This window comes from Capricornis sumatraensis, chromosome 18, assembly GCF_032405125.1.
Source record: "Capricornis sumatraensis isolate serow.1 chromosome 18, serow.2, whole genome shotgun sequence".
Taxonomy (NCBI): Eukaryota; Metazoa; Chordata; class Mammalia; order Artiodactyla; family Bovidae; genus Capricornis; species Capricornis sumatraensis.
Window position 1 is genome coordinate 7,213,291 of NC_091086.1, and position 26,434 is coordinate 7,239,724.

Consider the following 26,434-nt stretch of genomic DNA (forward strand, 5'->3'; position numbering starts at 1 on the left):
TCCCATGGCAGGAGCCTTCCAGAACGTTCCAGAGCTGTGGGCAGGCTTGGCCCCTGACCCTCCTTATTCCCAGGAGCCCTAGCTCCCTGTTCTCCTGATCTCACCTTCCAATACGAGGCGGACCGAGGGAGGAGAGGGGCTCAGAACTTCCAGAGGAAGGGCTGGGGCTAGGGCCCGAGGAGACAGGTGAGCACCGTGCCCCTGGGGGGAGACACAGGGGGCCTGCCTTCCTGGAGATAGGCAGAAGGGGCACTATTTTCAGATTTGGCCAAACAGGCTCAGACTAAGCCTGTGGCAGATTCAGACAGTCCCAGAATGGAGTCAAGGGCAGCCAGGAAGGGGCGGGGGCTGTGAGCTCTGACCCTGCAGGACCCAGGGCTCAGCGACTTTTCCTGGAAGAAGTGGACACCCTGGGCCTCAACCACCAGGGCTGAAAAGCTGGGTGCTTTCAGGGAAGGAAGAAAAGTCAGTAAAGATCAGAAGAAACAAAGGAAAATCTTTTCCTTTACTTTCTTCCTCTTCTCATTCCTTTTCCTGAGCTCCATAAGCAGGTCTTCCTTTCTGCCAACACAATAGTGTTACCTAAACGTATAAGCCTCCTCCTTCTGCCTCAGTCAGGCTCTCACTTCTTCATGTTCATCCTTTTGTTTTAAAACATTTTTATTAGTTCTTTTTTTCCCTTAAAACTTTTAACAGCTGTTTATAAAAACATGACAATTACACAACATGGAACAAAAAATCTGGTAAAAATAACTCACTATATGGTACATATACTCAGACGGTGTGATATATTTATATAATAAAAGATGAAAATAGTCACTTTCCATAATAAAATAAGTTCTATTTTTTTGTCTATTTTACAATATACTTAATATTCTTTTCTTCTTTTGCTTCCTCTCCGGTTCCCACTTCTTCACTCCAGGCCTCGCAGGCAGGAGACCAACGGCCGTCTCCATCCGACCCGGCTGGAGCCCAGGAGGCAGAGTGGGTGCAGGGGCCTTAGGAACATGGGCGGCAGCCACACTCTAAGTGTCTCTCCAGCTCTTCCACGAACGAGGAGCCGTCTGTGCACTGAAATACGTACTTCCGCCGCTTGCTGCGGGTGGGCTGGCAGCACTGAGGCCCACAGCCCCCACGACACTCCATGACAGGTATCTTGGAGGCCGTGGCACATGATGCATAACCCTTCTGGCGGCGGATCACCTCTCGGACCACCTCTCCGAGGCAAGGCATTTCTGCAGAGGGCACAAGAGGCAAGGACAGGGCATTGGTGGTGCAGCTGGTGGTCCAGGGTAGGCTGCTCCAAAACACTTGTGGTCTGAGGACCATATGTACTTATACATTCTCTCATCCTTCCATCCATTATCCCAGAGGTCCCCAACCTTTTTGGCACTAGGGACCAGTTTCATGGAGGACAATTTTTCTATGGATGGAGTAGGTCAGGAGATGGTTTTAGTTTTGCCCGCTGCTCACCTCCTGCTGTGCCTGGTTCCTAACACGCCACAAACCACCCTGTCCATGGCGCAGGGGTTAGGAACCTCTCCATTAACCCATCTATCTCATGCAAGCTTAGTGCCTTTTCTGTGCCAGGCTGTGTGTGTGCGTGCATGCACCGTTGCTTCAGTCGTGTCCAACTCTTTGTGACCCCGTGGACTGTAGTCTTCCAGGCTCCTCTGTCCATAGGATTCTCCAGGCAGGAATATGGAGAGGGTTGCCCTACCCTCCTCCAGGGGATCTTTCTGACCCAGGGATCAAGCACTTCCTGCAATGGCAGGCAGATTCTTTACCACTAGCGCCCAATGTAAAACTAAGCCCTGAGGATATAAAAGTGACAAGATCAGGCTTGGTCCCTTCCTTCAGGGAACTTAAAGACCAAAGTAGATGTGGCAAGTTGGTGGACTGAGGGCTAAATCCCATCCCACACCCCACCCCACACATATGTTGATTGCGCCACAGGTGCTTAACAATCAAATTAAATGCCAACATAAAAAAAGCCCTGAATGTTTCATCTAAACGTTGGGATATCTGGTTTCTTTGAAAACCAAGGGGTCTGGGAAGCCAAGCCTGCATCCCTGCATGGCAGTGATGGGCTGAAGCTGAGAGCTTTAGACAGGACAGGAGACATCCAGTGTGCCCCAGTCCTCACTATTCATGATAGCCTGTCTCCATTGGGGTAGAGTCTAGACACTAATTATATAGTCATTTAAATACATATACCTGTAATGATAAACTGAGGTGAAGAACAGGACAGGTTTACACAAAATACATAGTAAAGGAGCCTGACTAGCCTAGGGGCCAGATATTGTCTCTCTGGGAAGTGATGCTGGAGTTGAGGTGTGAAAGAGGAATAGGAGTCAGTGAGCCAAAGGGTATGCATGTGAGCTTTTGCACAAGTTGTAGAAATGAGAGGAGGGAACCCCCTGGATCTGCTTAATCCTCTGGTTCCTGACCCAGCTTCTCACCTTGACTCTGCTACTGTCCTCAGTCCGCTGGGAAGGCATGTGGAGCAAGGCAGTGAAAAGAGAGTAATGGACCTTGGCCACACGGGACCTTTGGCCTCTCAGCCTTGGACCAGTCCCTTGCCGTCCCTGACCCTCAGTTTCCTTGTCTGGAAAATAGTGACACATTTCCTGGTCCTTCCCGCTTCTTCATGGGCTCTTATGAGCATCAGAGGGATTGTGAATGCATTTTAAAGCTTTAGGTGGTTAACGTGATGTAATGTGAATTTTGTTAAGCTTGATGTAGTTTTTCAAAATTATGAGATTGTTAAAAGGATAGAAAAGAGACTCATGATCACAGGTGTGTGTGATGTGGGGAGGGGTAGAACGCAAACTCCGCACACTGGGCCGTTGAGTTGAAGGGAACAGGAGTGCTGTTTGTATTGTCTTGGCAACTTTTCTGGTAGATCTGAAATTATGTCAAAATACATTATTTTGAAAGTTAGTTAAGAATGGTATTTTAACAAGGTATAAAATGTGAAAGAGTCCTCTGGTGATGGGGGGTGACCTGCCTGGGATTCTGGTGACAGGGAGGGAAACAAAGGCTCAGGTTCCGTGCCAGAGAAAAACCTCCAAGATGAGACAGAACCATTTCAACTGTAACATAATTTCAACTTTCCTTTTTTGATTAATGCACTAAAGGGGCCACTAAGGGAGGTAAGTAATTTGATGTTTTCAAAATGGGATCAGACCAAGGAGCTGTCTTCTGTTGATCCAATAATGGCAGAAGGATTGGAATGAGACTGCAGAGCAACAGCTGAAATGTCAGTGTGCGTAAGAGTCACCACGGGCTCTTGTTAAAATGCAGGTTCTGATTTGAAAGGTCTGGGCAGGACCTGGGCGTCTGCATTGCTAATAAGTTCCCCGGTGAGCCAGTGGTGCTGCTTAGAGGGCCACACTGGCAGCTCAAGGGCTGGCAACTAGAACAGGATAAAGGGACGGGAGAGGGGAGAAAGGATGACCAGACAGCTCACCTAGTCCTGGCTGTTCGCTAGACAGTTTCGGTTTGTTTCTCTCAAGGTTGCTAAGCTGTTTCTGAATCTTTGACCTACAGGAACCATGTGGGATAGAGCACGTTTAGTGCAGTTCTGAACTGCTACGTTTTGGTGCTAATTTATTATGCAGCAATGGATAGCTCATACAGGAAGGTATAGTGTTGCTCCCATATTCAAAGTGAAGGAATTTGAGGCTCAGCAGGAGAAGGCAATGGCACCCCACTCCAGTACTCTTGCCTGGAGAATCCCATGGACCGAGGAGCCTGGAAGGTTGCAGACCATGGGGTTGCGAAGAGTCGGAAACGACTGAGCGACTTCACTTTCACTTTTTACTTTCATGCATTGGAGAAGGAAATGGCAACCCGCTCCAGTGTTCTTGCCTGGAGAATCCCAGGGATGGAGGAGCCTGGTGGGCTGCCGTCTATGGGGTCGCACAGAGTCGGACAAGACTGAAGCGACTTAGCAGCAGCAGGTGACTCAATGAGGGTTGCATAGCCTCTAATGGCACAGCTGGACCTGGAACTCAGGCCATGGGACGCATGTGGAGTCTGACTCTGACCCCCTGCATCCTTTTGAGGGCCCCCTCCCGTGCGCACAGTGGACCCACCTTGTTCACAGTGCTCCCCACTAAAGCCAGGCTGGCACAGGCAGTAGGGCTCCCCTCGATCTGAGATGTGGCACTGTCCCTGGTGACATTTGAAGGTTGAGCAGGCGCTGTTGGAGTCATTCTTTTGGTCGCACAAGGCCCCTCCATAGCCTTCGGTGCACCTGCACACGTAGGAGGTTCCAGACGCCACACACTTCCCCTGGACGCAGCTGGGGGCAGAGGTAAGGATGAGTGGGGAACCAGGCAGGCAGAGCAGCTGCAGGCTTCCTCTGTCCACCCCAGCCACTCCCAGGCTCGAACCAGGGGACTTGGAGCTGTGGGATCCTAGGCCTGCTCCATCATATGGTCCGCCCTCTGTCAGCCCAGTGGCCCAGTATCAATCAGCTGGAGGCTCGTGAGTATCGCCCAAAGACCACTGTCAGCTGTGAGTGCAACAAGGCTGGCTTATTGGCTGTTTTATACCCAGACATCAGAGCCCACCAATCTTAGTGGCAAGTCACTGCTCAGAGAAACCTAAGCAGTCTCCAGCCAGTTTAACTGTTCTGCCATCTTGATTGTTAGCGTGACTATCACTACCACTACCACCAGCTACCGCCTGCTCTGTGTCAGGCATTAGAGCACGTACTTTATGCCCAACATCAGTCTTATTTTCTACCATCGCCTCTCCTCTGCAGACCTGCGCAGTAGACAGTCTTATCTACATCTCAGAGGACAAAGTGATGCCACAGCCTGGATTCTTACTCATGCAGCAGCATTCTCCCTACTGGGATGACATTCAGAGCCAGGGTTCATTGTGGACATTTTCACCGTACAGTCAAACATACACACACACTTCAGAGCAACCCAGGGGCCTCTGCCCCCTTCCAGCTGTCCTTTGCTTCCAATTCACAATATCATGTCCCAGCTTGCTCAGCCACACCAGTTACCAGGCATGGCTCCAGTGTTGTTTTTGGTTGATTCAGATCTCTGAACACTGAGGATGCTGGGCGTCTTATGTTTAGTACAAGGTCCGACACATTGTAGGCCCTCAGTATTTGAATGCATAATGAATGCCAGAGCTATGCCATGGTTCATCTGTATGTGGCTATACACCCCTCGTGCCTGCATGGGGGGCCACTGCTGAGTGGGGAGCCGAGTTGGGGCAGAAATGCACCCACCTGCCATGGCACGTGTGTGCTAGTGCCCCATTCCACTTGGCTCGGAGGCACGTGGGGGCTGCTGCAACTCTAGGCAGGCTCTGATGGTCACTTGACAAGCACTTTTCAGCCAGACCCTTGCACACTGACGTTCCTTCTGAGCAAGAGCTGCTGTTTGTGTAAGTGCCTGACCTTCTGAGCAGCGCCCCCACGGGTCCTGCCTATGGTCTGACTTCAGTCCTTCCAGCTTCTATCTGTGCTCACTTCCTGCTGGGGCAGGGGTGATGGGGGGCGGGGAGGGCGTGGAACACAGACCTGTGGCCAAGGCAGGGGTCGCGGGCCTCCTGGTCGCACAGCGGGCCGGCCCAGCCCGGGTGGCACTCACACACCACGCTGTCCTTCTCCAGGGCTCGGCACAGGCCGTGCCTGCACACGCTGCAGGACTTGCAGCCTGGCGAGACACCCAGGGCCTGTGGGGGGAGGGCCTTGAAGTCCTGGAGCTCGTTGTTGATGCGCACCTCGTGGATGCAGCCGTGGAAGCCGCCCAGTGGCCGGTCTGTGCCCTGGCGTAAGGCTGAGAGGCCAGTGGAGGTGGGGATGCCTGCGGGAGGGGCACCAGACCGCAACCTGAAGACCCGCCTCTGCCCACCCTGCTCGCCCACATCCCAGCCCTTGGAGGTGGACTTTTGGGGAGAAGCCTTGGGAATCTCAGTGTTAAACAGCCTACTCTGGTCCTTTTTTTTTTTTTTTTTTTTTTTGTACATAACCCTTTGAGAACTACGAGCGCAAGGCTGTGCTTCAGGCCCAGGCTCTGCCACGCTGGTCGCTCCTTCTCTCTTTGGCCTTTGAATGCCCTTAATTTTAAACCTGCTCCTCCATACACATCAGCTGAGCCGCAAAGCATCAGAGGAGGTGGCAGAGCCGAGGCGAGCCTGCATACTGGAGGGTCTGCACCCTGTCTGCATCTCCTCCCTCCCCATTTCATCTTCACCTTCTCCCAGCCCCGGAACAGCTTGTAGTTTCTCAGAAGGAGCCCTGCCCTCTCTCCTTTTCTCTTCTCTTCCCCATGACCTGGCTAACTGTTCACCCTTTAGGAAGCAGCTTGGCCATCACTTCCTGCAGGAAGACTCCCTTGATTGGCTTTGGCTGTGAGCCCCACCCGTGGGCCTGGGTGTGGGTACCAGAGTACAAGGGACAGATGGGAGGAGATGGGGTTTACCTCCAAGGTAGAGGGGGCTGTTGATGCTCACTGCTGGCTGCTTCTGGAGCTTTCCCAGGCTTTTGGGGGCTCCTTTGTCCACCACCAGGTTCAGGGTCTGGTTTAGCATCACTAGCTCCACGCTGTGAAACTGCCCATCATTCACAGTCTCCACGCTGGGCAGGAGAGAAAGGGGAGAGACAGAAGGTTTGCTGAATGCCTTCCACAGCCTGTACCATGTGTGAACTTGACTGGGATTCCTTGCGTTTTATATGGGAGTAATTCCAAACAACATAAATCACAAAAATAAAAACAGTACATAGAATTCTTATTACCTGTTATACCTATAGCTTCTCCAGTTATTCATTTCATCTGTCTTATCTATTTACATAGATATAGCTCAGAGATAACGCAGGTTCAGTTTCAGACCACCTTGGTAAAGTGAGTCACTTTTCTAGTTTCCCAGCGCATATAAAAGTTATGTTTATTAAATACTCTATTAAGTGTCAATAGCATTTTGTCTAAAAAGCATTGTACGTACCCTAAAAATACTTTATTGCCAAAATAATGCTGTCACTCAAGCCTTCAGGGAGTCAATTTTTTCAGTAATAACATCAAACATCACTGATCACCATAACAAATATAAAAGTGAAAAAGTCTGAATATTGTTAGGATCACCAAAATATGACACAGCCATGAAGTGAGCAACTGCTGGAAAAATGGCACCAATAGACTCGCTCAACACAGGGCTGCCACAAACCTTCACTTTGCAAACAATGTAATATCCGTGAACCACAATAGAGCAAAGTGCAACAAAATGAGGGGTGCTTTCAGGGTACTGAATCAGTCATCAAAAACTCCCCAGCAAACAGAAGTCTAGGACTAGATGGCTTCATAAGTGAATTCTACCAAACAAATTCATTTACTTTTTTTCTATCAAACATTTAAAGAAGACTTAATAAAAATCCTTCTCAAACTCTTCCAAGAGTAGAATAGGAACAAATCCTTCCAAGCTCTTTTTACAAGGCCCGCATCACCCTGATACTGAAAAACAGGAATACCATTAAAAAATGAAACTTACGGGCCAATATCCCTGATGAAAACAGATGCAAACATTCTTAATAAAATATTAGCAAACCTAATTCAACAGTACGTCAAAAGGATCAGACACCATGATCAAGTGGATCAATCAGTGTGATATATACCACATTAACAAAGGATCAAAATCATATAATCAGCTCAATAAATGCAGGAAAAGAATTTGACAAAATTCAACCATCTATTTATGATAAAAACCCTCAACAAAGTGGGTGTAGAGGGAACATTTCTCAACAAAGGCCACATATGGCAAACCCACAACTAACATTATGCTCAGTAGTGAAAAGTGGAAAGCTTTTCCTTTAAAATTGGAAACAAAACAAGAATGTCCACTCTCACCACTTATATTCAACATGGTATTGGAAGTCCCAGCCTGAGCAACTAAGAGAGAAATAAAAAAGGTATGAAAAAAAGTGAAAGTCAAAGTCACATAGTCTGTCCAACTCTTGGTGATCCCATGGACTGTAGCCTGCCCAGCTCCTCTGTCCATGGGATTCTCCAGGCAAGGCAAGAGTCCTGGGGTAGTTTGCCATTTCCTTCTCCAGGGGATCTTCCTGACCCAGGGATCGAACCCAGGTCTCCTGCATTGCAGGAGATTCTTTACCAACTGAGCCACTAGGGAAGTCCCAAAAGGTATACATATCACAAAGTAAGAAGTAAAACTGTCACTACTTGCAGATGAGATGATATATGCAGAAAAATCTAAAGTTTCCACTGAAAAACTGTCAGAACTAACAAATTAAGTGAAGTTGCTAGACATAGAATTATAAACATCAATTGCATTACTCCACTTACATCAATGGACAGATCATCCAGACAGAAAATAGGGACACACAGGCCTTAAATGACACACTTAGACTAGACAGACCTAATTCATACCTATAGAGAGTTCCATCCAAAAGCAGAACAATACACATTCTTCTCAAGAGCACAGGGAACATTCTCCAGGATAGATCACATGCTGGGCCACAAACCAAGCTTTGGTAAATTTAAGAAAACTGAAATCGTATCAAGCATCTTTTCTGACTACAACACAGTGAGATTACAAATCAACTGTAAGGAGAAACTGCAAAAAACCCCACAAATACGTGAAGGCTAAACAATATGCTACTAAACAACCAATGGATCACTGAAGAAATCAGAGAGGAAGTAAAAAATGCTTAAAGACAAACGAAGATGAAAGCATGACTATCCAAAACCTCTCTGAGATGCAGCAAAAGCAATTTTGCTTTTATAGGGATGTTTACAGCAATACAAGCCTACCTCAGGAAAGAAGAAAAATCGCAAACAACCTAACTTTATACCTAAAGCAACTAGAGAAAGAAGAACAAACAAATCCCAGGCTTAATGGAAAAAAATCAGCAGAACAAAAAAAAAAAAAAAAGGAAAGAAAATAAAATGCAAAAGATCAATGACGCTAAAAGCTAGTCTTTGAAAAGATAAACAAAATTGATAAACCTTGTAAAGTCATGCTCAAAATTCTCCAAGACAGGCTTCAGCAATGCCTGAACCGTGAACTCCCTGATGTTCAAGCTGGTTTTAGAAAAGGCAGAGGAACCAGAGATCAAATTGCCAACATCTGCTGGGTCATGGAGAAAGCAAGAGAGTTCCAGAAAAGCATCTATTTATGCTTCACTGACTATGCGAAAGCCTGTGACTGTGTGGATCACAATAAACTGTGGAAAATTCTGAAAGAGATGGGAATACCAGACCACCTAACCTGCCTCTTGAGAAATCTGTATGCAGGTCAGGAAGCAACAGTTAGAACTGGAACAGACTGGTTCCAAATAGGAAAAAGAATACGTCAAAGCTGTATATTGTCACCCTGCTTATTTAACTTATATGCAGAGTACATCATGAGAAATGCTGGACTGGAAGAAACACAAGCTGGAATCAAGATTGCCAGGAGAGATATCAATAACCTCAGATATGCAGATGACACCACCCTTATGGCAGAAAGTGAAGAGAAGCTAAAAAGCCTCTTCATGAAAGTGAAAGAGGAGAGTGAATAAGTTGGCTTAAAGCCCAACATTCAGAAAACGAAGATCATGGCATCTGGTCCCATCACTTCATGGGAAATAGATGGGGAAACAGTGGAAACAGTGTCAGACTTTATTTTTCTGGGCTCCCAAATCACTGCAGATGGTGACTGCAGCCATGAAATTAAAAGACGCTTACTCCTTGGAAGAAAAGTTCTGACCAACCTAGATAGTATATTCAAAAGCAGAGACATTACTTTGCCGACTAAGGTCCGTCTAGTGAAGGGTATGGTTTTTCCTGTGGTCATGTATGGATGAGAGAGTTGGACTGTGAAGAAGGCTGAGTGCCAAAGAATTGATGCTTTTGAACTGTGGTGTTGGAGAAGACTCTTGAGAGTCCCTTGGACTGCAAGGAGATCCAACCAGTCCATTCTGAAGGAGATCGGCCCTGGGATTTCTTTGGAAGGAATGATGCTAAAGCTGAAGCTCCAGTACTTTGGACACCTCATGCGAAGAGCTGACTCATTGGAAAAGACTCTGATGCTGGGAGGAATTGGGGGCAGGAGGTGAAGGGGACGACCAAGGATGAGATGGCTGGATGGCATCACGGACTCGATGGACGTGAGTCTGAGTGAACTCCGGGAGATGGTGATGGACAGGGAGGCCTGGTGTGCTGCGATTCATGGGGTCACAAAGAGTCGGACACGACTGAGCGACTGAACTGAGGAAAACTCATCAAGAAAAAAAGGGAGAGGGCCTAAATCAGTAAAATCAGAAATGAAAAAGAAGAACTTAAAACCAACACTGCAGAAATACAAAACACCATAAGAGACCACTAAGGCACCTGTGTACCAATAAACGGACAGCCTAGAAGAGACGGATAGAAGCTTAGAGAGGACAACCTTCCAAGACTGAACAAGGAAGAGATAGAAGATGTGAGCATACCAGTTATAAATGCTTGACTTGCATCTGTGATTAAAAGACTCCCAATAGGGACTTTCCTGGTGGTCCAATGGTTAAGAATCTGCTTCCCAATGCAGGTAACATCGGTTTGATACCTGATCAGGGAGCTAAGATCCCACATTCTGCTGACTAAACCCATGCACCACAACTACTGAAGCCCACATTTCTAGAACCTGTGCTCAGCAACAAGAGAAGCCACTGCAATGAGAAGCTTGCACATTGCAAAGAAGAGTAGCCCCCACTCTCTACAACCAGAGAAAACCGTGCAGCGAAAAACAAGGCTTTTCAAAAAAAACTCCCAACAAACAAAAGTCCAGGACCAGATGGCTTCATAGGAGAATTCCATCAAACATTTAGAGAAGCGCTAACACCTGTCCTTCTGAAACTATTCTAAAAACTTGCCCAGGAAGGAGCACTCGCAAGCTCATTTTGTGAAGCCACTATCACCCCAATACCAAAAGCAGACAAAGATATCACAAAAGAGAAGAGAGCAGACCAGATCACTGATGGGCACAGACACAAAAAATTCTTAAGAAAATATTAGCAAACCAAATCCAACAATATCTTAAAAGGATCATATACTATGATCAAGTGGGATTTATTCCAGGGATGCAAGGATTTTTTAATATCTAGAAGTCAGTTGATACACTATATTAACAAATTGAGGGGGAAAAACCATATGGTCATCCCAATAGATTGGAAGCTTCTGACAAAATTCAGTATCCATTTATGATAAAAGCTTTCTAGAAAGTGGGCAGAGAGGGAACCAACCTCAGTATTATAAAGGCACGTGTCACAAACCCACAGCTGCTATCATATTCAACAGCGAAAAGCTGAAAGCATTCCCTCTAAGATCAGAACAAGATAAGGGAGGTCCACCCTCACCACTTTCATTCAACATAGTTCTGGAAGTCCCAGTCACAGCAATCAGAAAAGAAAAACAAACTGAATGTGTCTTTTTGAATGATGATTACAAAACATATATATGAAACAAATATATGTATATATAATAGATCTGCAGACACAGGAAACAAACTTATGGTTACCAAAGGGGAAAGGGGGTGGGGATAAACAACGAGTTTGAGATTAATGCATGTACCCCAATATCCATCGCAGCACTGTTCACAGTAGCCAGGACATGGAGCAACCTGGATGCCCACTGACAGATGAAGGGGTAAAGAATACGTGGTGCATAGATACAATGAAGTGTCACTCAGCCATACAGAGCAACAAGATCAGGCCATCTGTAGTGATGTGGATGGACCCAGAGTCTGCCATACAGAGTGAATAAGCCAGAGAGAAAAATATCATATATTGATGCATACATATAGAATCTAGCCGAATGGTACAGATGAACCCATATGCAGGGCTGGAATAGAGATGCAGATGTAGAAAACAGATAGGTGGATGTGGGGACGAGAGGAGGGTGGGATGAACTGGGAGAGTAGCTGACATGTATACACTACAACATGTAAAACAGGTAGCTAGTGGGAAGTTACGGTACCGCACAAGGAGCTCAGCTCGGGGATCTGTGATGACTTAGTGGGGTGGGTGGGGGTGGGCGGGAGAGAGGCTTAAGAGGGAGGGGATATATATATGTATAGATGATTCACTTCATCGTACAGCAGAAACTAACACAACATTGTAAAGCAACTGCACTCCAAAAAAAAGATCTAAACAGATATTTCTTCATAAAAGATATACAAATGGCCAACAGGCACATGAAAAGATGCCCAACATTACTAATTATTAGAGAAGTGCAGATCAAAACTACAATGAGGTATCATGTCACACTGGTCAGAACGGCCATCATCAAAAAGTCTACAAATAATAAATGCTGGAGAGAGTTTGGAGAAAAGGGAACCCTCATACACTGCCAGTGGGAATGTAAATTGGTATAGCTATTATGGAGAACAGTATGGTAGTTCCATAAAAAACTAGAAATAGAGTTACCATATGATATTGCAATCCTACTCCTGGGCATATATCCAGAGAAAACCATACTTCGAAAAGATATCTGCACCCCAGTGTTCACTGCAGCACTCTTCACAATAGCCAAGACATGGAACAACCTAAATGTCCATCAGTAGATGAGTAGAGAAAGGGGGTGCGGTACGCATATACTACAGTACAATACTACTCAGCCGTAAAAAAAGTGAAATAATGGTATCTGCAGCAACATTGATGGACCTAGAGAGTATCACACAAAACGAAGTAAATCAGAGAAAGCCAAATATCACATGATACCATTCATATGTAGGAGCAACAAAATAATACAAGTGAACTTACTTACAAAACAGAAATAGAGTCACGGACATGGGAAGCAAACTTACTGTTACCCAAGGGGAAAAGTGGAGGGCGGAATAAATCAGGAGTTTGAGATTAACATAAACACATTACTGTATATAAAACAGGTAAACGACAAGGACCTACTGGATACCATAGGGAGCTATACTCCATCTTTTGTAATAACCTACATGGGACAAGAATCTGAAAAAGAATATATATGTAAATACTTTTCTGTACATTGGAAACTAACATAGCAGTGTAAACTATATTAAACTATACTTCAATAAAAAAGCAAAACAAAATCAGTTTCATTTCTATACACTAATAATTTTTATCAGAGAAATTAAGAAGGGGAGGAATAAGATGAGAGATTGGGACTGATATATAAACACTGCTATACATGAACTAGATAACTGATAAGAATCTACTGTACATGGAGAATTCTACACAGTACTCGGTAATGACCTATATGGGAACAGAATCCAAAAAAGAGTGGCTATAACTATAACTGACTCAGGCTGTTGTAAAGCAGAAACTAACATAACATTGTAAGTCAACTATATGCCAATAAAAATTAATTTAAAAAAGAAAGAGAAATAAGAAAACAATCCCATTTATATTGCATCAAAAAGAATACAATACCTAGGAAAAAATGATTTAGGAGGTGAAACACCTGTACACTCAAAACTGTAAGACACTGATGAAAGAAACTGAAGAAGACAAAAATAAATAGAAAGATGTTCAGTGCTCAGGGACTGGAAGAACACTGTTAAAATGTCCACACTACCCACAGTAATCTACAGATACAATGCAATCTCTACCAAAATTCCAATGGCATTTTCCACACAGTCATTGAATTGATGTGATACCATAAAGGACTGTGAATAGCCAAAGCAATCTTGAGAAAGAAAAGGCTGGAGCCATCACTCTTCCTGATTTGAAACTGTATTACAAAACCACAGTAATCAAAATAGTACAATACTGGCATAAAAACAGACACATCAATAAATGGAACTGAGAGGGTAACAGGCAGGAAGGCCAGCGGTCTCCAAACGGAGGAAACAGGCTGCAAGTGTCAGACGTCTTTTTCTCTCTCTTAAGCGGCAGGAGGCAACAAACTAGGGATTTTTTTTTTCCCTTCTCTATACAAATTTAGGGGGCTTCCCTGGTGACTCTTAAAATACTGTGTTGTCATAATGACACCTGGTTCCACCTGCACTTAACTTTTCTCAAATCTTGATTTAACCAATGCATTTTTCATATGGAAATGTTTGTCTTAAGCTATGCTAATGTACTACGCATTTACCCCAGTCTCTGTCTTCAAGTCAGTTCCGCCTAATGGCTCAGAACCGACTTGACAAACCAGTTTGTTATACTCAAACACTGTTCCCCTAATCTATGTAAATGAAACTATTTGTATGGTAATCTGCCTTTCTACAAGATTCAAGTCAATAATTTTATGGCCTGGGATGACTCCTCTGGTGCCAAGATTATCCCAAAATACATCTTATGGGTGAGGGGCCTGGTGCCATTCTCTGAGTTTTAAGACATTCCTTTCTTTCATTAACAGACTGCTAGTAACTATACAACATCCAGCTAAAAACTAGCAGCTGGGTATTCTTTCTGCCCCCTTCTGATGTCTATGTCAGAAGCTTTCTCTATCTCCTTTGTACTTTAATAAAACTTTATTACACAAAAGCTCTGAGTGATCAAGCCTCATCTCTGGTCCCAGGTTGAATTCTTCTCTGGAGGCCAAGAATCCCAGCGTCTTTTTGTGGTTCGGCAACAATCTTTCAGAACTAAACGGAAAGTCCAGAAATAAACTCGTGCACACGTGGTCAATGAATTTCCAAAAGAGGAACCACCAATATAAAATGGGGAAAGGACAGTCTCTTTGACAAGTGGTGCTAAGAAAAGTGGGCAGTCACATACAAAGATATGAAACTGCACCACTCTCTTACACCAAAGATTAACTCAAAATGGATTAAAGGCTTGAACATAGAACCTGAAACGTAAAACCCCTAGAAGGGCACAAAGGTGGGGATCTCCTTGACATCATCTCGGTGATGATTCTCTGGATTTGACACCAAGAGCACAAGAAACAAAAAATAAACGAGACTACATGTAGCTGAAAAGCTTCTGGGCAGCAAAGGAAATCATCAACACAATGAAAAGGCAACCTACTGAAATGGGAGAAAATATTTGTAAATCATACAAATGATAAGGGGTTAATATCTAAAATATATAAAGAATGCATACATCTCAATAGCAAAAACCCAAACAATCTGATTTTAAAATGGGCAGGAAATTTGAATGAACAGTCTCCCAAAGAATTCATACAGATGTCCAACATGTACATGAAAAGGTGTTCAGCATCACTAATTGTTGGGGAAATATAAATAACAACCACAACAATATGTCGCCTCACACTTGTTGGAATGGCTAGTATAAAGAAGACAGATAACAAGGGTTTATGTGGAGTAAAAGGAACTCTTGTGCATCATTAGAATATAAATTGGTGCAGTCACAATGGAAAACAGTATAAAGGTTCTTCAAATAGTTACAACTACCATATGATCCAGCAGGTCCACTTTGAGATATTTATCTGAAAGAAACAAAAATTCTTGTGAACTATCTATGCTCTGAGATCCACTGCAACGTTATTTACAGTAGCCAAGACATGGAAGCAACCTAAATGTCTATCAATGGATGAATGGGTAAATGTGGTGTATATATGTACAGTGTAATATTATTCGGCCGTGAGAAAGAAGGTCACACACTTAACTGTACAGCACATGGAACTCTGCCCAGTGTTATTGGCAGCCTGGATGGGAGGGGAGTTTGGGGGAAAGTGGCTACATGTATATGTATGGCTGAGCTCCTTCGCTATTCATCTGAAATTATCACAACATTGTTAATTGTCTATATCCCCAACACAAAGGGCTTCCCTTGTGGCTCAGCTGGTGAAGAATCTGCCTGCAATGCGGGAGACCTGGGTTCAATCCCTGGGTTGGGAAGATCCCTGGAGAAGGGAAAGGCTACCCACTCCAGCATTCTGGCGTGGAGAATTCCAGGGACTGTATAGTCTATGGGGTCGCAATGAGTCGGACACAGCTGAGCGACTTTCACTTTCACTTCCCAATATACAAAATAAGAAGTTAAAAAAAGAAGGTCATACAATACGACCTAACTTATATGTGGAATCTAAAACAAAGTAAAATGGAAAAAAAAAAAAAACACGGAGCTTGCAGATCCAGAGAGAAGTCTGGTTGTCACCAGGGGTGGGGGACGGGTGGGTGACAGTGGAAGTGGGTCAGGAGGTACAAACTTCCAGCTATAAGCTAAGTAAGTCCTGGGGGTGCTATGTACAGCATGGTGACTATGGTTAATAATATTCTATTTTTGGAAGTTGCTAAGAGAGTAAGCCTTAAAATTTCTCATCATAAAGTTAAAAGAATTATAACTAGGTATGGTGATGAATCTTAACTAGACATATTGTGGTGATCATTTGACAATATATACAAATATCAAATCACTATGTTGTACACCTGAAACAATATGTTATATGTTCTATATAACATATATGTGATGTTAGTATCTCAATTAAAAAAAAAGTAAGGATTCACTCCAAATCAAAACCTCCCACAACCTTGCCTGTGCCAGTAGGTACTCATCGGTTAATACGCAACCTTCTTCCTGCACATCCTAACCACGGTCTCCTGGAAATAATGCCTGAAGCTGGTGGTTTTCAAACAGTGGGTCCCTGAAGGTTTGGGATTGGCAGTGCCACAGGTTCTGATTTTTTGGCACCACCTTGTGAAACTCCAGTACTTTGGCCACCTGATGCGAAGAGTTGACTTATTGGAAAAGACTCTGATGCTGGGAGAGATTGGGGGCAGGAGGAGAAGGGGACGACAGAGGATGAGATGGCTGGATGGCATCACTGACTCGATGGACGTGAGTCTGAGTGAACTCCGGGAGTTGGTGATGGACAGGGAGGCCTGGCATGCTGTGATTCATGGGGTCACAAAGAGTCGAACACGACTGAGCGACTGAATTGAACTGTGAATCACAATGGTCCCATTTCTACTTTTTTAAAAAAAAATCATGGACTTTGAAGTAAAACACAGATGGGAAAAATGGCTCTGCTGCTACAAAAGATGAGGAAAAAAAAAAAAAAAAACTGGAGAAAAACAAAGCCAAACCCCAAACAACTTGCTGTGAACTCTAAAAGAGATAATCCTACTATGGTTCCAAGGCCCAGTGAGTAGTTTCCTGGTCATATATTCAGGAATTTCAGAGGAGAAAGGGGGTCTGACAGTCTTCCTCATTATCCAGCAAGCCCAGTGAAACAGAACGGAGTAGGAGGTGGGGAGCCCGGGCCGCATCAGAGCCAGGCTGGGGGGTTCCTGTCTGGGACTAGCATGGGAACTTGTGTTGGCAAAGAGTGGCCCGTAGTGCTCTCTCCTTTTAGTAACAGCTGTTGCAGGGGAGAGGGGTGGACGAGGAGAAAGCTTGTGTTGAGTGGTTAACTATGCTAAAGCACTTGCATTGTCTCATTTAATCCTAACAGTTGTACATGGGATGTACAATGTTTCTCCACTTTAGAAGTGAGACCTAGGGCTCAGAGATCGAAGGTGTCCAGACTGAAATCTTAAAGTGTGGGTGGTGGAAGCAGGACTCAAATCCAAGTTCCCAAGGCACAGGACCGTACACCACAGTGGGTGAACGGTCATCCCTCTTCTGTGCTGGAAGCATGCACCTGGATGCTGAGGCATGGCCACTAGGTGGCGACAGAGCCTCACAAAGAGTTCCTGGGACTCCAGCTGGGCAGCAGCCTGAGACCTCAGCCTGCGCTGTAGCAACCCTAGGCTCCCAGACCATCAGACCGTGACCACATGCTGTCTCTTGGCCCACCTTTCTCCCTAGCATGTTGGAGAGGGGGTTCTGATAGGAGGCTGGTTTGGCTTCGAGTCCCAGCTCTGCCACTTACTGGCCTCTGGGCCAAGGTGTCATCTGAGCATCAAAGTTCTTAGCTCTAAAACAGGGGTGATGACGCTCGCCTGGGGCCTGCAGTGAGGACTGGATGTGACAAAGACTTAGCAGTGGATGGGTCTGCGGCAATTAAGACTGGAGGGAGCGTGCACTGGTCACCAAAGAGGGATCTCAGGTGCTGTTTTAAACTTTGAATTCCGTGGAAACCCTGAATTGCTAGCTTCTTTTGAGACTCAGGGGCTTCCCTGGTGGCTGAGAGGTTAAAGCGTCTGCCTGCAATGTGGGAGAGCTGGGTTCGATCCCTGGGTCGGGAAGATCCCCTGGAGAAGGAAATGGCAACCCACTCCAGTATTCTTGCCTGGAGAATCCCATGGATGGAGGAGCCTGGTGCAGTCTATGGGGTCGCAAAGATATGACTGAGCGACTTCACTAACTCACTCTGAGACTCTGCCTGCCCACACAGCTGTCTCTGTCGGCACTGTGCCCTCCCAGCTACCAGGGTCTCCAACACTCCCTGCTGGGACCCGCTTCCCCCAAGTCTGTCACCTGACTAGGTCCCGTGGACCTTGTATGCAGGTGAGTTTGCTCCTCAGACAAGTCTTCAAACAGAGGAATAGCGCAGTCTGCCTCCATTCTGGGGCAGGGAGGACTTGGGTGGGTTTTTCTGGATTGGGAATTATATATCTGGGCCTGGAACAGAATCTCGCTACTTGCAACTTCAGCTGGGGACCTGCACAGAATACAGCTGCTCCGGGCCTGTACTTCCCTAATGTGGTGGGCAGCTGGCCCTCCCCGGTCAGATCACCTGTGGTTTGTCTGGTGGGCTGCAGCCCGTGGGGTTGCAAAGAGTCGGGACGCAATTCAAGCAACTTGGGCCCTGGCTCTGAGGCTGAGCAGGTCAGAGTTTACTGCTGTGACTTGGGGGAGGAGATCTTTCTGAGGCTGATATGGCTTCCCGGTTCCATCAGCTGCTGTTCAGCTCCTCCCAGCCTGGCTTTCATGCATATGGATGGGGTCTCCTTCCCCAGAGTCTCCTCGTTTCTCAGCCTGTGGCAACACCCATCAGCCATAGCTCATGTCTCAGCTCAGACATCACCCCCTCCTCCAGGGAGCCTTCCCTGGTTCTCTAAGCAGAATCAACTGTCTGTTCCTTCTTCATTGTCCCTACAGCAGGCACTGGAATCCCCTGTGAGACCTCTTCTATCCTGCTCCTGCAACACTTGCTTATTTACACATTTGCCTTCCTCCCTGGACTGTGTTCTTCTGAACACTAGCTCCAACCCCTAGCACAGGTCCAAGGCGAAGTACTGTAAGCAGCTTTGGGCAGGAAAGAGCTCCCTGCAGGAGGCTCTTATGTCATTTCACTAACCTTACATCAGGCACCCCCACGCTCTACACATCTCTACTCAGATCTCTGGATTACACAATACTTTGCCTCATCTGTTAGTTCTTTCCATAGATCAAAGTAGAACAAATGAGTAGGTAATTAACAGATGACCAGATCTCTTCCCCAGCTTCCCCTTCAGTCATCTCACAGACAAACTCTGTGAGCAAGATAGCGTCTAGAGAAGAGTCACAAGAACTTGACAGGTCTGCACAGAGTGGGAGAGGTGACGACTCTGACTCCCTGTCTCAGTGATTAACTCAGACTTCTTCTCTTTCCTCTTTAAAAGCTTTCATGGCAGTACAGAATCTTCGGAGGTGGTTCTGGGGGACACTGAGTCCACCATCTCCCCAGATTGCCAGCATTCTGATTAAAAGCAGCTTCTGTTTCTATCAACATTTGCCTTTCTCTTGAGTTGAATCAGTCAGGCCTGATTCAGTAACAGTGAGAGATGTTCCTGAGTGAATAAAAGCACGCACCACTGGGGCAAAACCAGGGCTACCTGGAGGAAAGTATCTGGAAGCAAAACCACTTGTGCTCTGGCCACACCTCATGGGGTATGGGATCTTAGATCCCCGACCAGGGATCAAACCTATGTCCCTTGCATGGGAAGCATGGAGTCTTAACCACTGGACTGCCGGGGAAGTTCCAGCAAAACTATTTTTTAATACGAGATTCTTAGAGACTTGGGCCTTTAGGATTGGGGGTTGAAGGGCACAAAATATGTCATCAGAATTGGCATGAGGATCCTGGTGGGGACATCCTTTACTTGGTTCCTCCCAGAGGTAAGAAAAGGGCCCTGGGGTCTCCCAAGGGCCACCTGCCAACTCTCACCTGACTCCCTGACAAGGGAGTAGCCATTCTATGGGTTCCTGATTCATTCCTGCTGCCCTGACTAAGACACCGGCAGAGTATTCCAACATTTGTATCAACAGCACACCCCTTGACCAAACCAGCAGCTGACCTCAGTGTGGGAAGGGCAGGGGAGTCCCTAAGCTTTGGCCCAGCCCAGCCGCCCCACAGTCTGACTGTCACCTTCTGTCCTTGCCCTGTCCAGGTACAGGCCCCCAGAAACACACCTGGAGGGACACAGTGCTGCCATCCACAGCCCATGGGAGAATACTGCGCGAGACACGGGAGAGCTCAGCCGAACCTGGGCGTGTCTGACGCTTCAGGCTTGGTCACTGGCCCCAGGAACACAGAGGGTAGCAGGCCCTGGCTCCAGGGAACTCCGAGGCCACTGGGACACTCACTGAATCTGCTGGCCAAACCTGCCTGGTCTTCTCTGCAGCCACCCTCTCTGCTGTGACTCTTCATGGCCACTGCCTTTTCATGGTCCCTCAGGCTGGTGGCTGCTGTTCTCCCAGCCTTCTGGCCCACTGCTTTCCCTGCTCGCACATATCCTTCAGGACCCACTGCAAATGGCTCCTCCTCCAGGCGGGCCTCTGGATGGGGGTTTGCTCTTACATCCTGCGCTTTCCCCTTCGCGGGTAAGCAGGCACTTCTCAGAATCTCCTACAGGTTCCTTAAAGCTGGTGGCTGGGTCGGACCCCAGAGAGCTTCAGGCTTGGGTCGGCAGGTCCAGGGTGGGGTCTGAAAACGTGCGTTTCTAACAAGCTTCCAGCTCTGCAGCTGCTCTGGGACTTTACCTCAAGAACGACTGCTTTGGGACTTCCCTGGTGGTGGTCCAGTGGTTAAGAATCTGCCTTACCAGTGCAGGGACGTGGGTTCAATCCTGGGTCCAGGAAGATCCCACATGCCGCAGAACAACTGCTCCAGCGCACCATGGCCCCTGAGCCTGCACTGTGGAGCCCACAGGCCCCGATTACTGAAGCCCACAGGCCTAGAGGCTGTGCTCCACAAGGGAAGTCCCCGCTCTCTGCCACAGGGAAAGCCTGTGCGTAGCAACAAGGATGCAGCGTAACCAAAAATAAAAGCAAATAAATACATCTTAGAAAAAAAATCCGCCTTGCAATGCAAGGGACATAGGTTCGATCCCTGGTTGGGGGACTATGATCCCACATGTCGTGGGGCAACGAAGCCCCAGCTCTGCAGCTACTGAGCACAGGTGCCGGAACGAAATATCCCACCTGGCACAGCGAAGACCCCACACGCCACAACTGAGACCTACGCAGCCAGGCACACACATAAGTTTTTAAAAAGAACTACTGGTTTGTGCCAATGGTTTTCAACTGGGATTAGTGGGAGGCGTGCTGGGGGCCTCCGTGAGGGTGTGTGTGAAGGAGGAGACTGCCCCCTCCAGCTCTGCAGGGTGGCTGTGCTCCTGTGTGTTTAGCATGATTGAATTCCACGTGAAGTTTTGATTGAAGAAAGGATTTAGTTACTGGGAAAAACGTTGCCCTTCAGTCATCGCGACCAGACGTGCTCTTGCTTCCAGAGGGGAAGGCCTGGCCTCTGGATGGGGGTTTGCTCTCACATCCTGCGCTTTCCCCAAGGAACGGCTCTCCTTCCACGGGGAGGTTTTACGTGATTTTAAGTGTAACACAGACAAACATGTCTTGTTTGAGTAGTTCCCTTTATAGTATTATAAAAGTATTTATAACTAAAATAATTTTTAAATGTTCCTAGTTGAGAATTCATTTGACTGAGGAAAAAAATTATAGCATGGCAAACTAACAGAGCTGTAATTTCACAGATGTTATTAACTCAGGATGAAGCGAGCAGATTTAAAGCTGATGTAAGGGAGGGCATCAAGTAATAGCCCAGCTAACATACAGATAATGTAAAAATCAGGGTGATGGTTGGAAAGACTGAAGTTTAGGAAATACTGTCCTTTAGAACAGTTTGAAAGTCACTTAAGGAAAAGTCCTGCTCTCTCCATGCTCTGGAATTTCTTCCCCTTGAGTTCCAAGCTCATCTCCCCCTGTTTTCTTTCTTAAACTAATCAAAGATTGGGATGACATTTTTAAAAGGGCATCTCATTAAGCAGCCTCGTCTCCATTGGAGCAGAGGCTCCTGCCCAGGAGCCAGCTGGCCATTTATCTTATGGTAATGAGGTGTCATCTCCCCGTGGGTCTGCCTTCCTCCAAGACCGCCTCTCTTGCTCCCACCCGCCACTCTGTGACTGTGACTGTGTGTGTGTGTGTGTTGGGGGTGGGGAGGGGGGAGAAGCAGAACCAGAGCTGCCGGCAGCTTCTCGCAGCGCTGGATGCAGGCGGGAAGGTGCTGGGGTGGGGGGCGCTTGTGCAGCGGGGGCGGGACCATGGTCCTCACCTGTACACTGTGGTCGGCGGGGAGCTCAGGCTGTCGTAGACGAGCCTCACGTGGCCCTGGTACAGCTCCAGCGCCAGGGGGTCATTGTCCCCCTTGTAGAGGAGGATGCCGTTGTCCTTGTCCGTGGCCACCTGGAGGGAGGCACGAGAGTCAGCGCTGCCCTGAGGGCCCCCCCCCAACCCCCACAGCCCGCTTCCAGGTGGCATTTCCTGAACGAACCCTGGGTCTGAATTCATGGCCTTGCTTCCTCTTCCGGCTAGTCTATATATTTCCATAAGAAAGGCCTATGCTTAATACTCAAGCAAATGCTGATCGAGCAATTCCAAATACTTATGGGGTATTCAATATGTGTGGCTATGTTTTTATGTTGTGTGTGTGTGTAAGTGAACACATATATAAAAACGCCAGGAACCATGAGCTCTGACCTTGCCTCTCGGGGCCTTCATCTCATTGTATATAGTAATAATCATAAACAAAAGACTAACCAGTACTATTTAATTCAGTGTTGACTATGGACTCAGGAATTTTTTAAAACACCAGTGTCTGGGCTTCACCCCAAATCAATTACATACAAATCTCTAGAGGTGAGACCCAGGCAAAGATAAGGTGCCCCGGGAGAGTCTAATGTGTTGCCAAGGCTGAGAAGCACTGGTTTCAGAAGCCGCTGCTCAGAGGGCATGTTCGCCAGGCACTGGGCTCAGGGCTGGGCTCTCGGACAGCCTGTCAGCACCCACTGCCGGGCACAGGGGCAGTGGAGAGAGGGGGTGTGGGGCAGCTGGTTGGATAGAACACTGGGGTGTCTGGGGCCCGGGGCCCGGTTAGTTGGGATGTAACACTTGGGTCTCTGGATGAGTAAGACTAAGGGAGGAAGGCAGGAGGGCAATGAAGTGACCCAGGACAAGGAATGATGGCAACCAGAGCTTCTTTCCTGTTTGTGCCAGTGGTCCAGCCCCATCTCAGAGGCCTGCTTATGGACTGGAGGCTCCACGAGGTGAGGCCATGGGAACATCTGTGAGTCTCTGCAGCCCCAGTCTCTAGAATGGTACCTGGCAGGTATAGATGGCCAGTGAATCTTTGTTGAATGAATGTTTTTCTCCATAAGCTTAACCCCAGGCTAGTGTAGCCATAGCCAGAAGGAAGAAGGGGCCTCAGTGGATGCCACATGGCAGGGCTGCTGACTGGCCTGCCCCCTCTAGCTGTGCCTCTGGGTTACCCACTGCTCACCAAGCCTGCTCTATAGGCAGGGTCCTGCTCTGTCACATGTGTGCATGGTCAGTCAGTCGTATCTCACTCTTTGTGACCCTGTGGACGGTAGCCTGCCAGGCTCCTCCGTCCACTGGATTCTCCAGGCAAGAATGCTGGAGTGGGTTATCATGCCCTCTCTCCTCAGGGGATCTTCCCAACCGAGGGATCAGGCCCATGTCTCTTACATTTCCTGCACTGGCAGGTGAATTCTTTACCACGAGTGCCATCTGGGTCTCTCTATATCGTATCCCTTGCCTTCCCCTCTGCCCCCAACAGCACTGAGAGCTTCCGGAAATGTGGTTTGGAAGAACTACTCAGATCCACAGGTTAAGCAGCCTGACGGAAGTTAGTTGGAAAAGAATCTGGTTCACACTAAACAGTTTCCTGCTCCCTGAAAGATGCCCTGCTCCCTCCTGCCTCTGGGCCTTTGCACACGCTGATCTCCCAGGCTCGAATGCACCCCCTCTTCACCCTGCACTATCAGCCCTTCCACCCTTCTCCACGCCAACTTCTACTCATCCTTCAGACCTCAGCTTAGTTATCACTGCCTCTGGGAAGCCTTCCCTGATTCTTCTGGGCAGGCTGGGATCACAGCCCCACCTGCATGCTCCCACATCACTAAGGGTTACCATTGACCATTTTCTTGTTCTCCTGGCCTGGGCAAGGGGTTTGGCTGTCTTACCCCCACTGAATCCCCACTGCCTTCTTGGCATGTAGTAGTTGAATGACTGTTCCCTAGAGGAGTCAGGAGCTGTCTATAGAAGCCTCGGCATGGAGTTGGCCAGGACCCCCCACCCCAGCTGTTTGCAGAACAGTCAGAGCTCAGCAGCACGTCAGGGTCCTTCCAAGGGCTCAGTTGGGGTGGGGGCGCACCTGCAGAGAGATGTTGGCCTGGGGCCGGACCTTGGCTGAGGCCAGTTCCACGTAGGAGTCCTTGCCCACGAAGTTGACGGTGATGAGCTTCTCGCACCTTGGGCCGACGAAGCCCGGGGGGCAGCGGCAGGTGGGCTCCTGCTGCACCACAATGCACTGGGCCCCATTCTGGCACTCGTACTGGTCACAGGGGCTGGTCTGCAGCAGGACCATGGGCGGGGGGTGCTCACAGTGGAGCCCACTGGGAGGGCAGAGGGGACGGCGGGGAGAGAGGACAGGGGAAGGTGAGAGGAGACACCAGGTCATTTAGGCCAAAGAGCTGCCTGGGGAGAGGGTGGCATGAAAGGGAAGGGGACTGGTTCCAGCCCTGCCAGTGACGGGGGCAGGCCAGCTCCTCTCTAAGCCACAGATTTCCCACTTTTAAAATAATGCAGTTGGGCTAGAGTGCAGGTCCTCCGTTTCTGTGTCATCAGAATCACCTGCGATACACATGTACAGGTGCAGATGCTCTTCCAGCCACGAATGAGTGATAAGCCGCATGGCATGAACACACTATGGACACTATTCAGCCTTGGAAAGGAAGGGCGTGCTGACAACACGCGGCAGTCCGGATGGACCTTGAGATGGCACTGAGCCAAAGCAGCAGTTACAGCAGACAAACACGCCTGATTCCACTCATGCGAGGCACTCAGGGTGGCCAAGCTCATGGAACAGAACGTGGAGAGGTGACTGCAGGGGCTAGAGAAGGGGGATTGAGAGGGACAGTTTCAGCTGGTGAAATAAAAAGATTTCTGGAGACGGGTGGCTGTGATGGTTGCCCAACAATATGAGTGTACTTCCTGTACATTTAAAAATGGTCAAGATGGTAAATTTTGTGTTATGTGCATTTTGCCACAATTAAAAACATTTTTTTTTAAAGTGTGGGTTTCCAGCTCCTTTTCCCCACCCCTGATTCTAATTTCATAGCCCTGAGGTGGGGCCCTGAAACTTATATTTTCATAAGCCTTGCTGGCAAAGGGCCTCAGTCAGCCTTTGGAACCAACCGCCTTGAGAACTCACGGCTCCTTCCAGGCTCATGTTCCCAGTCCGTGACCAGGGCTCGTCTGCAGAGTTGGTTCTCTGCTTCCGTGAGACCTGACATGTATACAGAACACGCCCCCCTAGGCTGGTCCCCTTGACTGCGGTCCCTGGCCTCCCCTCCGGGACCCCCTGTGCCCTTCCCTTCTGGTCAGTGTGGGAGCTGGAGCTGACACCCATACACTCTGCCCATATACCCCACAGACATCTGACCACCTGGCCAGCGCCTCCCGTCTCCCTTTTCTCACCCGGCTTCAGTGACTGCCCCAAATCCTCCCATCCACCTCCATTTTCCTGCCACTAGGGAATCCATAATGGTTTATTCTCCAGCCTAGAAAGAAGATCCTGCCAGCGTGGCCATGTGGCTACCTCCACCCTGCAAGCTGGGCTCCAAAATGGTATCATCTTTCATTACATGGAATCATGCCCAAATTTGACCCTAAGTCCAGCCGCCATGGGGTTGCCCTGGGTACCTCCTTTTTCCATCTACAACACGGGGTTAACAATGTCTGCTCTGGGATTCGGAGGGCATGAGGAAGGTTTGGGAAATAAAGACACCATGGAGATGCAGAGCTAGGGTCGCCTGGGCCCCCCAGCCCCCCACCCTCTGCCGCCTGCCCGGCAGCCCCTCAGCCCTACCTGAAGCCCTGGGGGCAGACGCACGTGTAGCCATTGACCGCGTCCACACACTGGGCCCCGTGGCGGCACCGGTGGGCGGCGCAGTCGTCATCGTCCACCTCGCAGAGCTTCCCGCTGTAGCCAGGGAGACATTCGCACCTGCAACACGTCAGAGCGTGGCTGCTTCAGGCCCGGCCAGCTTCCAGGCAGCCTCTCCTCAATCTCCATTTGTCCTCGAGGCCCCT

General features: G+C 47.9%; 1 protein-coding gene across 2 annotated transcripts in view; it reads right to left on the bottom strand.

Moving 5' to 3' along the window:
* Positions 1-768: 768 nt before the first annotated feature.
* The window catches only part of SLIT3 (slit guidance ligand 3), a 722,678-nt gene continuing 697,012 nt past the window's right edge, over positions 769-26,434 (bottom strand). For both annotated transcript variants that reach the window (XM_068990416.1, XM_068990417.1), the window contains 7 exons: positions 26,211-26,348; positions 24,495-24,735; positions 22,377-22,507; positions 6,456-6,610; positions 5,552-5,837; positions 4,101-4,309; positions 769-1,235 (listed from right to left, as the gene is read on the bottom strand). In XM_068990416.1, coding sequence (XP_068846517.1) covers positions 1,000-1,235; positions 4,101-4,309; positions 5,552-5,837; positions 6,456-6,610; positions 22,377-22,507; positions 24,495-24,735; positions 26,211-26,348 — 1,396 coding nt within the window. In that variant the 3' untranslated portion in view covers positions 769-999. The remainder of the gene's footprint in view (positions 1,236-4,100; positions 4,310-5,551; positions 5,838-6,455; positions 6,611-22,376; positions 22,508-24,494; positions 24,736-26,210; positions 26,349-26,434) is intronic.